The 15,448-nt window shown below is 43.2% G+C and overlaps 2 protein-coding genes across 13 annotated transcripts in view; one reads left to right on the plus strand and one right to left on the minus strand.

Moving 5' to 3' along the window:
* Positions 1-294: 294 nt before the first annotated feature.
* SOWAHC (sosondowah ankyrin repeat domain family member C) lies at positions 295-4,948 on the minus strand. Its single transcript, XM_084517127.1, has one exon. It carries the CDS (start codon positions 4,857-4,859, stop codon positions 3,582-3,584), a length of 1,278 nt encoding a protein of 425 aa, XP_084373253.1. The 5' UTR covers positions 4,860-4,948; the 3' UTR covers positions 295-3,581.
* Positions 4,949-5,035: 87 nt separating this feature from the next.
* The window catches only part of SEPTIN10 (septin 10), a 28,538-nt gene continuing 18,125 nt past the window's right edge, over positions 5,036-15,448 (plus strand). For 8 of the 12 annotated variants that reach the window (XR_014692334.1, XM_084517026.1, XM_084517025.1 and 5 more), the window contains exons 1-4: positions 5,036-5,175; positions 11,432-11,549; positions 12,024-12,219; positions 13,771-13,957. Coding sequence is in view for 11 of the 12 variants with exons in the window: in XM_084517026.1 (XP_084373152.1) it covers positions 5,146-5,175; positions 11,432-11,549; positions 12,024-12,219; positions 13,771-13,957 (531 nt within the window). In the remaining variant the exon portion in view is untranslated. Of the gene's footprint in view, positions 5,176-6,470; positions 7,121-11,431; positions 11,550-12,023; positions 12,220-13,298; positions 13,361-13,770; positions 13,958-15,448 lie in introns of those variants that run through there. The other 4 variants (XM_084517023.1, XM_084517030.1, XM_084517024.1 and 1 more) reach the window with 4 other exon arrangements.

Genomic DNA, 15,448 nt, shown 5'->3' on the forward strand with positions numbered 1-15,448 from the left:
TAAGTCAAGCAACACCACTCTCCCAGGCCCTTATTTAGACATACTTCTCTGCAGAAACCCTGTTGTGTCTTCATTTACTTTGACATGAGTTATCGGAGGGCGACTGCTAAGGAGGAGCGTTACTGCCTTTCAAGCAACTCCACTATCTTTTTCCCATCTTTTTCTTTCTGTAGTGTTAGCCAGTATCAGACCTCTTCACGATAGCAGAAAATCCAAAACAAGGCATAGTTTTACCAGCCAACACGCCAGCAGCCCCTAAGTACGTAGCTAAGTACAAAAGTAGATCCAAGCATGAACAATTCATGGGCTCTTTTTATTTCGGTAAAACTAAAATTTACAGCTCCTTAACTCATAACCATTGAGAAAGACACCCATAAAAAGCGGTATTAATAAAAACTGACGGGCTTCCGGGCCTCTAAAATATTTCAAGCGTTAAGATACAATAAAAGATATCAACTGTTTACATTACAGCCTTGCTGCCTTACACACTATCACAGAAAGTAAACAAACACATTCAGGAACCTCAAGTGTACTATTAAAAAGACACCAGTAAGTGCTCCAGTTTTCTGTACCATACAACTTTATTTCAAATTCACATCTTTCTAGGCAGTGTATCCAAAAATACTTGACTAAAGAGTACCTTTAGACTGTAAATATTCTTAAACAGGGCATCAAGTCTTTCCTATCTCCAAATGAAAACTTCAGTTTTAGCTCATGTTATAAAAAGTAACTGTGTGGAATGTGACAAGTCATAATGTGAAATCAAAGTGCTTTAGTCCCATAGCGCAAATATACACTAGTGGTTATACAGCCATCTGTCAAAAATATCTCTAACGCCAACGGTACCATTTTTTTAGGGCTTGGACTTGGTGTCATTGCACCCCACCTTGCGAAAACCTTTGGACCATTAAAGTGAGGTCTCTCTAGTTGACAAGACCATATGAGTGGACCAAGAGTTTCACTTTGACAGTTCAAGCGATGAGTTACAATGATGTGTCTTCTTACCATTTGCCAAATTCTCTTAGTAATTACCAAGTTCTACTGTATTACGCAAGATAAAACTACATTCCAGTTAGTCTTTTAAAATCCAAAGGGTTTCATATTCCAAATCCCAAGGCGTGGAAGTCCTCAACTTGTTTCCCCAAACCACAACAGCTAGCTAAGTCTCAGTAATTCTGTGCAATTCTTTGCTATTTGCATGTGAAGAGAGAAACACTTGACCCAACCGTTCACGTGTAAGAATTATAAACTCTAAAAGCAGAAAGTTACTTTAATAAGATTTGGAAGTAGTTGAATGGAATGTGCACAATCCAGAAAATGCCATGCTGAAGAGGACTCGTGTCCAATTGAAAACCTTTTTGCAGAAGGCTAAAAAGCTATTTATCTTCTGTAGTGAATGAAGTTTAAATTTTAAGTGTTTAATTCTCTCCTCTGCTACAGAAGAATTAGCTCTGAAGAATAATACGTGTTATTTTTTTCCCCTTTCAGACACCCAATTGTTGTATGAATTGACAGTTTAAACAGGAAGGGCCGGGGAAAAAATTTTTGGTCCTGTCCCACAGATGTAAAGACAAAGTGCTTTGCAAAACTGACTATATCCAGCGCATTTGTAGCAACCAACCCAAAATGAAGGCACATGAAATCTCTATTATAGCTATAATTTATAAACTAAAGCTGAACCTCTGCATAATTTTTAGTCTTTTTGCATGAAAGTAATGACCAGCACCTCTCCAGATTCAATTTTTCTTCCATGTAACTTTTCCTAGAAACAGTTAAGTGTTGCTTGCATGCCTATCAAATACTGTTATTTATTAGGTTTTGACACAAAGTGCAGATACTGGTAATCCATGTGCATGGGAAGTCTGAAACTGATGAATTGCTACCACTCCCTTCCTCTGTCTCTAAAATAAAGTAAACCACCAGCAACAGCTACAGACAGCTGTTACCTTGAAAGTGCACAACTCCCAGCAGCAGTTTCCCTGTGAAGTGTTCTAGTGCTTGTGGCACGCACTTAATCAGTGTCTCAAATTTGGACTGAAACCAGTCAAAGTCTACCGACTTTCCATTCGTTGCCTGACAGACACGCACAAACATTCTGAGGAAGCCAACCTGAAACATGCTCTGACAAGCGTTGCCTTGAGATTGGCGGTACCTTAACATCTAAGCACGGGTGACTTCTACCTGGAGCAGCATTCAGGATCCAGGGGCAGCTCAATACCTCACTCTTAAGGAAAGCCTCCTAGATTGCTCTGGAATTGCTACCTTTAAAGCAGAGAAAAAAATATTCAAGGTTTCAGAAAGCTTTAGCAGACAGACACGATGTTCAAAGCCTTAGTTATTACTTCTCTAGAAATACAAGTTTAAAAGAACTCAAACACCATTGCTGCCACTTAACTAAAATATGTCATTATTTGGCTTTTACTGAGCATTATAAATAGGGATAAAGCTTCAGAGTTCTGGTTATTCACCTTGTACCCCCTCTCCCCCTTTTTCTCCTTACCTTCTGTTTCTCCACAAAGTAATTTGAAGGGATTGGCACATAAGTTTCTATCAAACACGGACCTGTACCTATTACATTACAGGACCACATCAGTTTCAGGCAGATTGCATGCAATGGTGTCGGTGCTCTTTTCTAAAAGAGAATGACTTTCACATGTAACACATACAGCACAATTTTCTGATTTTAAATGCAGCCAGTTACACAAACATGAACAAGACTTGACCAGACTGAATAAACGGAACTGCGCTAGGTCTGGCACTTGAGAATTCACAGTGATTAAAACAAAACTGCTTTGCCTAAGACAAAACGTAAGACACCAACTATATAAAAGACTCTTCACTCGCGTTATTTTCTATCAGTATTACTACAGTGATGAGCGAGTTCAGTAGTACCTCAGACAGCACAGACCTCAGCACATGGTTAACTTTGTTCACTGCTTGCAGTGCAATGTTTTTTTTTTTTTTCCTTTGATATTCACAATGTTAAAACAGGCAATTCTCAGCGCACACAGTTAACACAGGCTCAGGTCTTTGCTGGACTGAAACTTGGATTCTGACTGGAAACTTATCCACGGTCTCACTTCGGGTACCCAGGTCTGTGCTGTGCCAGGTGGTATTGCTGTTAAAAAGAAACTTAAAATATACTCGCGTATTACTGAGGTGGTGTTCTTACACAGCAAGATGTAAGGAGTTTATAGTACCAGCTGATAATATAAGAGCAGAACGTTTGCATTTTCCTCTCCCCCGGTCAACTCGCTAATCCTAGGATTTACGGACACGGGTTTCTGACCCAGAAGTCTGCCTTCAGAGAGGAAGGAGCACAGCTTTCAGACACCCCAGCGTTTCTCAACGCACCCGACTGCCCTTCGTTTCAGTGCTGAGGGCCCAGTCGAGGCAGCTGCCTCCTTGGCAGCCACCTGAGCCCTGCTGCACCGAGGGTTAAAGCAAGATGCTCGGGACCCATCTCCCCAGAGCACACGAGAGTCCGGAGGAGCCCCCGCCTGCAGCTGCCTCCCCTTCCACGCTACACCCCGGGGTCGCTGGTCCGTGCGCCCACCTCCCCGACCTCCTGCACCCCGGCCCTATCCAAAGACGTTGGACTTCGGCCTGAGCTTGAACGAGGCTTTCAGGGATTTCTCCTCCTGCTCTTCCTCCTCGGTGTCCCCGCGGAAGGAGGGCGTGTTGTGGATGATCTGAGTCCTGAAGCGGATCTTGTTAAGCCGCGGCTTCATCCTCCCGCTGCCGGAGGCTTTCCTGGTCATCTCCTTGCCCTTGCCCGGCACCGCCGCCCCGTCGGTGCCCTCGGCTTCCTCCCCGGCGCTGTGGTGATGATGGTGGTGGTGGTGGTGGTGGGAGAGCCGGTAGCTCATCAGGTTGGACGGCAACACCTTGGAGAGCCTCCAGCGCCCGCTCCCGTTGCCGGCGGCCCCTTCCTCCTCCTCCTCCTCCTCCTCGTCGTCCAGGGCCCCCACCAGGCTCCGCATGTCGCCGGAGGTGCCCTGCTGCAGGTACTGCGCGGCCTTGCGCCCGCTGTAGTCGCGGATGTCCACGTCGGCGTCGTAGGCGCCCACCAGCAGCTTCACCACCTCGGTGTGGCCGTGCATGGCGGCGATGTGCAGCGCCGTGTGCCCGCCGCTGGTGCGGGCGTTGATGTCCACGGGCAGCCGGTGCCTCTGGGCGAAGTTGACCAAGGTGGCCAGCAGCTCCTGCCGCCCGTGCTTGGCCGCCCAGTGCAGCGCCGTGAAGCCGCTGATGAAGTCCCGCTTGCAGCACAGCGCCGGCTCGCAGCTCAGCAGCCCCTCCAGGCTCTCCCACCGCCCGTCCGAGGCCGACAGCATCCAGGCGTGCTCCAGCGGGTCCAGCGCCACCGACCCCGCCGCGCTGCCCTCCTCCTCGGCCGACGACGAGGCCACCGAGCCGCTGTCCGAGTCGCGGCCGCGCCCGGCGCCGCGCTTCAGCTGGGGCGAGCCGCCCCGCAGGCTCCTGCGGCCCCCGGGGGAGCCGCGGGCAGCCTCCTCCTCCTCCTCTTCATCCCCCTTCGCTGGATCAGGAGCAGGAGCAGGAGGAGGTGGTGCTGCTGCTGGTGGTGGTGGTGGTGGTGGTGCCCTGGGGGAGGGCGGCTCGCAGAAGCGGCGGCGGAGATGCACGTACTTAGCCCCGGTGCCGGGCTCCGGGCGGACAGTGGCCACGGCGTTGACCAGCTCCTTGAAGCGCTGCCGGGCTGCGGCTCGCTGCCCGGGCTCGGCGGGGCTGAGCCAGCCGCCGAAATGCTCCAGCAGCTCGGCGTTGCGCGCCCGCCCGCCCCGCTCCCGCAGGAACCGCACCACCGCCTCCTGCCGCAGCTCGCCGGGCTCCGCCATCTCATCTCACATCCTCCTCCTCCTCCTCCTCCTTTCTCCTTTCTCCTCCTGCTGCTGCTGCTCACGAGGGCGCGGCGGAGCCCGGCTTCCCCAGCCCCTCCTCCGGCCGGGAGGGAGCGGGGCGGGTTCCCCCATAGAGCCGCCCGCTCTCCCCCTCCGCCCCCCGGCCGCCGCTCCGCCCGTTGGGCGCCGCCTGCCCTCGGCCCCAGCCCCGGCAGGGGGTTGCCATCCTTCATTCCCCTCTCCCCTTCCCTCCTTCTTCTCTCCGTCCCCTCCTTTTGGGGCCATGGCCGCCCCCCGTGCCGGCCGGCAGCCGGTAAGTCCCCGCCGCAGTGCCCCTGGCAGCCGAAATTTGCCGGGGGGTGGAAGAGGAGGGCTGGAGGAGCTCGGTGGGGGCTCAGCTGGCGGCCCCTGGGCTCCCAAGGGCTGCAGCATCGCTCCCCGTTTTGGGGGAGACACATGGGTCTGTGTGTGCCTGCAGCCGTGCCTCACTGCATGCCTGGTGACAGCGCAGAGCGGTTCTAGGTATTGCTAAGGGCAGGGGGATTTGGGTTGTTTTGGGAAAGAAGAGTGGTTTTCAGCTGGTCTTGTGTCTTGTGGTGGGCAGGTGAAGTACCTGTCTCAGTGGTTATTGGCTTCATCCTGGTGCCATGCTGCTGGCCTCGGGTATGCGGCACAGCTTGTGTGGGAGCTGGAGGAATGGAGAGCGGCCACCACTCCTTGGACATTTTCGTTCCTTGGAGCAGCTCCTATCCAGGCCACCGCTCTTTTGAAGTTTTCTTTCCTTGGAGCAGCTTGCATCCCAGCCAGTTTTCCTCCCTGTCTCTCTGTGACATAACCCAAGGGGCGGCGTAGAAGCAGGGGCTAGAGGAGGACCCGGTCTACCCTTGCTCCTGGTGCTGAAATAATTATTCGTCCTGCTATTGTCAGAGCCATCCACCCAGCTCCAACTAACCTTCAGCAGGGGAATGAAGGGGCTTTGTTCATGTTCCCCCGCTTGCCCAAGACTTGGCTGTTGAGCGTAGATTGCTTTCCGTCAGAGTTCATGTTTGGAGAGGTGCATTTCACAGATACTGTCGTTAAGGCACGGATAAATCCTCTCGAGTGGCGGTATGATGTAGTGTGATGCATTAATTTCATGCTAGCTTTTTCTCTCCATACATCCATCCATCTATATAGTGACACTGAGAGTCACTGCTTCACAGGCTGGCTCTTGCTGGAGGAGGCTGGAAAGAAGAAAAGCCTAAGAGCTGAGGTTTAAGAAACATTACAAGATGCTTTTGTTGATTAATGTTTGCGTGAAGAGTGCAGAGAGAGGCGGTAAACCAGCTAAAGTGAGTGAGAGTGGGACTTGAGGCTTCCCTAGATCTGCTGAGGGATGCGTGGAGATGGAAAGCTTCACAGAGGAGAAAACTAAAACCAGAGGTGTAAGATAGGTCTGTAAGGGAGGGGAGTGATTTAGTCCTAGCTTTATAAGTAACGGAGACTGACATCAAATAAGATTTTCTAGTTTCACACACGCTGTGTAATTGTTAAAGTATTTCTTACTGTGTTGTGGGAAGGATTTTGTTTTCAGTCCTTTCACAAAAGAAATGCAAAATCACTCCCAGAATGCAGCCTGACCTTACCCTGTAAATCTATTTACAATCAGGCTACACAACGTCTGAGATGCAAGCATTCAGTACTTCCAATTCTTGAAATTTTGACTTCTGGGAAAGTTCTGGCAGCTATTGCTGCCGTACAACAGCACACAATGCTTGCCATTGACTAATTTAAAAGGAGGCGAAAGAGAAGGCCCTGCTGCAGTCAGATGCCTGCAGATAGCAGCTGCCATTCTCACATCCAGGACCAGCACTTTCTCATGAGGACAAGCAAGGTCTGCATCAGGGTGGCTGTGGTCGAGGGCTCTGGCTTGTATGCAGAGACTGAATTGCTGCTCTCCAGGAGAGAAACCCAGTGCTACAGCTGCAGCACACACAGCTGCGCCAGCACAGCCAGACCAGCATAAATCTTCAGAAGTGACAGCAGTCACGGTGTTAATGCTGAGTATTTTGCCTTATCGTGGTCATCTCAGAGGGCAACGGCAGATTTCGGTCCCTTTGTTTTTCTCCTTACCTTCAGCAAAGGAGGAACAGGTACAGCATGTGCTGGATTTTCAGGTTACTCAATCATGTGCTGGTGAAGAGAGGCCTTTGCGGTGTTTGCAAATGCATACGTTGCTGTCTGTGAACTCACCTCCTCACAACTGAAAAATGAGCAAGGTATTTCTGCATTTTTGCTTGTTTGTTCCTAAGTACCTTAAAATACAGTCCAGCAATTCTCTCCAGTAACAGCCTGCATGCTGTGCCTCCTGTTCTTTGCTGAGGAGGCTACAACTTTTTCCTCTACTTGGCCCAGGGGATTTCAGGGCATTTGTAGAGATTCTGCACTGCCTCAAGGCTTTTCAGACAGAAGCTTAGGACACAAATGTCACTTTTTTTTCTTTAAAGTTCCTTCTAAGATATTTCCATATATACATACATGTAAATAGAATCAGACATATATATGTGTGCATCAAGGAAATACTGTGGCAACCTATTATTTAAGGCAACATAATCTGTCTTGTGTGTTAAAGTGGGTTAGAAAAAAAAATTGTAGGTACAACAAAATAACATGTAAAAAGTCATTTGCAAGGGCTGCTAGGAGAATTCTGAGCTCATGGTATTTTGGACCAATCCCTAAAAAACTGCCTACAATTTTTGTCATATTGAATAAATTACTTGATAACTGTGAGTTAAATTAGTCAAATGAGTTTTCATTGAAGTGTCTTTTGGCCAATACTTTTTTTCCTATGGAAAGTTTTTGGAATGTGTTGTTTCATACTTGACTTGCTTTTGGTTTTATAGAATAGGCCAATGTATTCATTCTGTGTGATTTTAATGTATTTCCTTTCTTACTCTGCATCTCCATAGACTTTTCTTTCTGTATTTTTCTACCTCCCATATGTTTTTGGTTCCCTTCCTTCTGCGTTATTTTGCCACGGTTTCCTTTCTGTTCCCATCGTGCCGCCCGCCCGTGTGGTGTTAGGGGCCTGGCTGGCCGGCATCTACTTCTATTTTCCCTCACGCTTCAGAGGGTGCTTTTCAGTGGTCTTTGCCCATGATTATATGCTTGGGCTGTGAGTCTGGTTCTGCAGGAGGCTTATATAGGAGATCTACATATAGTCTGAGACCCATTTTTTATTTATTTTTAATATTAGCTTGGAGGGAGGCAGGTCTCCAAATCAGGACCGTAGGCCTCAGTGCTGTCATGTTTGCCTGATGGAGAACGGACATTGAAGGATACAAGGTCTTCTATATCGGCATGGCTGAGGCTTTGGCCCAGTTGAACTACACAATATTTCTTGGAAGTTTAACAGTCTAAATTAAGAGCTTTTACTGGGACATTTTTGGTGAAACTGGTTCCTGGAAAATCAATTGTCTTAGGACAGCTCTCTGAACAATTTAGGAGCAGTTAAAATCCTTAAAAAAATTATGCATATTTAAAAATAGAAATAGATTCAGAATCTTTGTTTCTAGCTTTTCTTTACATTTTACTATTAATATAGTGGGTTTTTTTTTTTGTGTGTGTGTGCATCCTGCCAGAAGTCTTCCCATTGTAGGCACTGTAATCAAGTCAACTCTGCCCACTTTTTGTAGAACAACTTAATTAGGCTGTGCTTCTTACTGTCTGTCTGCAAAAGTGATTTCCATAGACCACGACTTTTCCTTTTCTGATCCTCCTTCAGCTTGTCAATCTCCTTTTTAAAATGTTAAAACACTTGAGCAAGACGTTTAAGCACGTTCTCATGACGGGTATAAGTAATACTCTCTCCCCTGCTTGCCATTCCTGCAGTCACGTAGCTGGTGGTTATAGATGTCCTCCTGCTGACGTTCTTGCTGCCAGGCCGTGTGGAGTTGGTGATGTGCGAGGTTTGGGGTGGAGGTGGTGGTGGTTTGTTGCTTTACAAAGTCATTACCTCTGGCAGAAGGAACTGGGAAGAGTGATCTTGTCATTAAGGGGTGCATGAGCTTCGTGTTCTTGTGGCCTTTCCTTTTATTGTCTCAGCTAACAGCTTTACCCTATACTCAGAGTAAAGATGACGTGGCTGGCTTGCCTCCCTCCCCTAGCCCAGGGCTGGAGATGGCCGTGTGTAAAACACTGCTGTTGTGTCGGGGAGGTTCATCTAAGCTCCTGGGGCTGTAATCCGCTTTTACAGTTTACCAGGGCTTTTCTGTCTGGTGTCAAGGTTTCGTCTGAACCGACAGAGCACTTGCGATACACTTCTGTATGTTTACATATCCAGAAAAACGGTTTTAATTTTCACTCCTAGCAGTGTGGTGTCATTAAATTAACTTTTATGTACCGAAGAAAGACATAAACGTGGTATTTTTAAGATACTGAATTTGAAATGTCTCAGAATATCTTGACAAATGCATCAGTACCTATCGCAGAAATTGTTACTCACTTTCCTGACTGAAATACATATCCATAAGAATTATCTTTGGGAGGAACTCCGAAATACAAATAAATTAAGCATCTTAGACCTCCAATATAAATTTTTAAATAGTGATAAATCCACATTGTTATAAACAGCCATAGTTTTCTAAGCTCAGCACAGAGAAGGCACCTTGTTTTGCAATTTTATTATTTCCCTTTGTCCTCTGTTTCACAGAAATGCTGACAAATTTTGAGATAAACAGCCAGTATAATAGTGGAATAACTAACTATTTTTTAGTTTTATTCCCAGAAAACGATACATTTGAGCTGAATTGCTAGATTGCAATTAATCTCTTTCTTCCTTTTGGAAATGAAATTTATGGAGGCAATGGCTATGAGGACTCCTGCCATCCGTTTTCCCACCTAGCCAGTACAGCAGACACAGCTGTAAGACTGGTTTTCTCCATCTACGCAGTTTTTAATCCTGTCCTTGTGTATTGTGGGTGATGCAGTATTTCTAATAACCTTTGGAAATGATCGGTAAGGTTGTGGCTTTTGTTGCTTTGCCCATGGAAATTCAAGTGGACTTGAATGAAATTCGGTTCTTCTTGCTCTAGTGTTTTTATTTATTTATTTATTTGTTTATTTATTTGTTTATTTATTTGTGGAGAGTAACAAATGATTAGGCAGTGATTTTGAGGGTAGCCCGACAGAATTTGGATTTGGGCTGGTGACACATGAAAGGGCTCCCTTCTGCAGTTATGCTGAGCCTCTTGTACTGTCTCTGGGTGTGGAGTCCTGATGGTTGGCTTGTGGAGAGCTTATTTTGGCGGTGACAGGGGTTGTTTGAGTGTTAGACTGTGTAAGTGTGATTGCTCCCTGTCTATCACACTGAACTTGGCTTGTCTTGGATACTTGTCTTTAAATGATTAGGATGCTGCAGTCGTCAACACTTCTCTGCCCCTTTTAATAGTAATTTCCATATAGTAGAATACCGTGTGGAATTTTGTATTTAGATGTATTTTGAATGAATGTTTATTTTATTTCTCTTAAAACTGCACCCTTTGCTTACTCATATTTTTCGTCGTTATATTAGTCTAAATGGAGTTATCTGGCTATATCAGTCTAAAATCGGAGATAGTGCAGTCAGTAGTCCCACATGAGAAGTCCTGTGCAAAATGAGAGGGTACATACTTGCTGTAAGTGATGGCCACATCCTTTTAGCAAGACAAAGTCTGAAACTTTCTATGCATACCTGTTATAAAAGGTGGCACTCTGGGGAGCTTATAAGTATTAAATGAGGATGTTTCTGCTGTTGGCTATGCACGTATTCCCAGGAACCACTAATGGCATGTGGATTGGAAGCAGAAGAGACAGAATAGTATGGACCTGTCGCTTTTTACACATTTGATATGGAATGGTTCTTTAAAACCACGGTTTGTGTGTGTGAACCAAGATACTTCCTTTTAATCTTCGGCATTTTTACTATGGGCAATGCCTTGGTGTTGTGATGCAGGATTCCTAACATTTTAAACTGAGTGTGCTCCTCTAGACATTTCTAATAATATATATTAGAGTTTTGGTGTGTAGGTAAGGTGCTATTTTATATAAATAATAATTGCTGTACCAGTTACTCAGAATGTAGTTACCATATACCTTCCTGTGATTATGGTCCCTTTTTTGAAATCTGCCTGTTAAGTTGCTTTAAAATGCTTTTTTCTTAATTTCTAAGAGCAAATCGTCTATAATCTACTGTTCTGTCTATGGTTTTCAATTTACATTTTTAGTTGGGCTTGTCTGCTTTATTTCATTCTTTTTTTTTTTTTCTTTCTAAAACATGGTCTTCATTTTTACACTGCGAATAGTCGTGAAGTAAGTCCGAGTATTTTCTCAAGTCATAGGATAAAGTTGACTTGATGGATTTTTTTTTCTGAACTTTTGCTTTTCTGGGTTCCTTGTAAATTGTAAGTGCTAGCTTACTACCAGAGTTCTTTTGTTGCCCTTACTAATTGCTTTGCAACTCACTTTGCTAATACATTTTTCAATATTTTATTAATTTAAAGCCATGTCATTAATATTTAATACATATTTCAATATTTTATTTTATTTAATAGCAAAATGATGGCTATCGATCCTTACCCTTGTCTGGTCATGTCGGTTTTGATAGTTTACCTGATCAGCTGGTTAACAAATCCATCAAGCAGGGCTTCTGCTTCAACATTCTTTGTATTGGTAAGTAATACATGGAGTTTTTAAGGTTTTGGTTGCAAACTATCCCTCTCCTAAGGAAGTGACTGAAATTTAAATCCGTTTGCAATGTTTAGCTTTTTCTTTAATATTAAACACGAACTATAATTCCACTCTTGCTCCAACTTTACTCATTTGTATAAATCCTTTGTTTTTATAGTTAGCATTTCAATTGGATATTTTTTTTGTACTTTAAAAAAAATCACTAAAGTGTTTGGGCCATTCTGCTTATTCCTCATCAGCAGGTAAGTAGTACCCATCTCCTGCTTGTAGGATAAAAATTGAACAAAAGATATTTAGTGCTCATTGTAAAAAAGGGAATGTAGGCAACAGTTCTGTTCAAAGAAATTAGTTGACAATTTTTTGACAAATTTGTCAAGTTGTTGCAATAACACTTTATATACTTAGCAGGTATTTGATGTGCACAATTTCTACCCCACCCCTTCTGTTCAACCTTAGGAGAAACTGGAACTGGGAAGTCGACCTTAATAGACAGTCTGTTTAACACCAGTTTTGATGACCCTGTGTCAACTCATTTTCAGCCAAATGTAAGACTTCGAGCCCAGACATACGAACTCCATGAAAGCAATGTTCGTTTGAAACTAACCATTGTAAATACCGTGGGCTTTGGTGACCAGATAAACAAAGAAGATAGGTAAGTGTTGTCTTGTTTCCATGGTGAGCAGAAGTCTTGGTCTTCAATTCCAGTTTGATTTTTCTCCTTGCTTTGTGGTAAATATTTTTCTTAACGTACATTCCAAATACTTGGTTAACTGTTTTCTCTGTACACCAAAGCAGGCATGTTGTTCTTCTTGTCTAGGAAACAGGTTGAGAAATCAGCTGAACTCTGCTCCCTCTTTATGATACAGTATTTTATAAATACGTGTAAATAAAATGTGCGATAATGACTAGAGTTTCTTTTGGGGTGGAAGGGAGAAGGCCTACAGGGATACTATTTAAACAACCAACTAGGTTATCAGGTACAGTACATTATACAGAATATATCTATAGTGATTTTTCTTTTTTGTTTGTTTGTTTTAATTATTGGTGTATATTAAAGATGTCAGACTGGAAGGAACATCACATGGATTCCTGAAGGTATTTGTTCTTCTGTTGGACAGCTAAACTAAAAGATGTAGAGGTACAATGCTAGTTTTGTTCAGAACTTGTTTTTGAGTCTCTGCTTTTATGAATTGAAGATTTAAAAATATTGAACTACACTCCAGCAAATTTTCTTTCACCTTAATTGTAATGAGTTCTAGCAGTCCTTTGTGCTATATGAGTGCCTAAAAGGTGGTGATTATAAATGAAGGTTAGAGAGCCACGTTATGATTGTCATGAGATCTCTATTCTATGATATAATAAGGAAAATAGCTACTTCTAGAGAAATAGCTACTTCTAGAGACTTGGATGAATGCGATGTAAGTGGATATTAGTATAGATACTGGTGTTGATGCGTGTTGTATTGTAGGAAGCTGCCTTTTAACCCTTCTTTATTAATTTTGGATACAACAACTACTTTTGAATTTTGGTCACATTTGATCTGGTTTACAAACTTTTTGTAGCAGCAGAACTGTGAGGGCATGCTGCTAGTGTGTCCAGCAATGCTTTCTTTTTGAAAGCAGATTACAGTCATGTTTTAAGTAGGGTAAAGTTTACTTAAACTGTGCTTAAATTGCAAATCAGATTTTCATTCTTCTCTCACGTTCCTCCTTTTCAATTTTGTTTATTAAGAGCTCTCTCATGTACAGTACTTCATCTTCAGAAGATACTGGAAGTCCTATTTCTTGGTACTGGTAATTGCATGTTCTTTCTTTTCTTGTATTGTGTCTAAAGAGTTTCTTGCACCTTTCCTGTATCTAAGAGTCCTGCAGTTGCACAGCTTGATTGATGAAGTTTATAATACATCACTTGGGAAGACTGATAATAAGCAAAAGTAACTTTACATAGCTTTTTTTTTTTCACTAGTAGTAGCTAGAGAATGTATTATCTATATTAGGTGCACGATTAATTTTTGAGTAGTCTCTCAGAAATTAGGATCACTTGGTACATTTAATTTTCTGACGTATTATGTAGATATGTAGGCATGCTGCTTAATTGTAAAGTGAAAATCCACAAAAGAATACAAGAGGAATTCCTTTCTTAGCCTTGCTTAGCTTAGAAGTAGGTAATATCTGATTGCTAAATTTTATTTTATTTCTTGCAGCTATCAGCCAATAGTGGATTATATAGATGCCCAATTTGAAGCCTATCTCCAGGAGGAACTGAAAGTTAAACGTTCTTTATTTAGCTACCATGATACTCGCATCCATGCCTGCCTCTATTTCATCTCACCTACAGGCCATTCCTTAAAAACGCTAGATTTATTAACCATGAAAAGTCTAGACAGCAAGGTAAGACTTTGAAGCAGTTGTAAGGATTTGTCATATATTTTGAATCATCTTGCGGCTTGTGGATGTCTTGCCACATCTTAATTCTATATCTGTGTGTTTGGTTTTAGGGTGTTTTTTTGGTACTGGTGTACCTTAAGTTCAGAACCAATTAGTTCAGCAGGCAGTTTGAGGTTCGTCACCTAGTTATTTACAGATCAGAAAGACAGAGAGAGACATCCTCTTTAGGACAAGTTTGAAAAAGAGAAACAGCAAGGTTTGAAAAAGAAAATAAATTTAACTGTTCTTTTATTGAACCATTAGCATATTAAAGTGATTGGGCAGGGTACCACCCATGAGTGCTGTAATCCTTCTAATAAAGTTTGATTTTAGTACACTGTCGAAATTTGGGGCTGCTGAAATGTTGGTGTATAAAAAGCTTTGCAGCACTGTGAAGAACCTTATTAAATAGAACTGGATAGGCAAGTGCCATGAGAAGAACACCTTGCTAGCCTGATTTTTTTTTCTACAATACACTGCATTAATGTTTTAAACTTACATCTTGATTTCTGTGGAAAACTTTAAAATAGTATTTTCTAGTGCGTTTACTTGTACTTTCCAGATTCTTAAGATTCTTCCTGCTTGTATGAATTGGATGAAGCTAAATATTTAAGCCATCTTAAGAAGTATTATATCATTTGGTAGAAGACAGAAATTATCCATTAACTGTTGAAATGTTACGAAATTTGAAAACTTCGGTGTTTTTTCTGTTCCTATTGCCTTTTCCTTTGTGCTTTAATTTTACTCTGTTTTTACTGTTTGTGTGTGAGCCTTAAGTGTACATCTTAACCTGAAGACACCTACCAATATAGTTAAATGAATCTGCAAGGTGTTATGTGAAATCCTAATTTAGAACAATAGGGAAATGGGGAAAAAAAGTGATACTTTGTATTTCAGACAGAGTGATGATCAAAAAAGGCTACATTTGGTTCTAGCAAACAGGGAAGTTAAGTGCATGGGTAAAATTTAACCTTTATCCTGGTGACTTTGTATGGTCATTTTAGTTAAACTCGGTTCTGCATTGCTATTGAATGAAGTAGTATCAGTTGCTTCTTCACAGTGTGCATGCTTAAGTTCGTTCAGCAGCCAGTTCTCTGGATGAAGGAACTGATTTAAACTGAAAGCTAAAGATTTTTGCTTGGTTAGGGAACTGATCAAGCTGAAAAGTATCTGGCTCCTTGGACAGCTGCACTAATTTTAGTTCTGCCTGGAAGAGAGCAGCTGCAGGCATGGGGAAGATCTGGACTGCTGCTTTAGTTGCAGATGTAGATTTTTTTTTTTTTTTTTTTTTAATGCAGGATTAAAGTGATTTTGTATTAATGGCTTATAGCCTTCTAGCAAAATTTAGTTTTGTAGTAGTGGGAGTTGTAACGGTGGAGAAAGCTGGAAGGAGTCAGTTGGTGTCCAAGTGAGCAGCAGATGTAGAAGGGAGCACTGGGAGTTGGGGCACATCTG

Source organism: Aythya ferina (assembly GCF_964211825.1).
Source record: "Aythya ferina genome assembly, chromosome: 1".
NCBI lineage: Eukaryota > Metazoa > Chordata > Aves > Anseriformes > Anatidae > Aythya > Aythya ferina.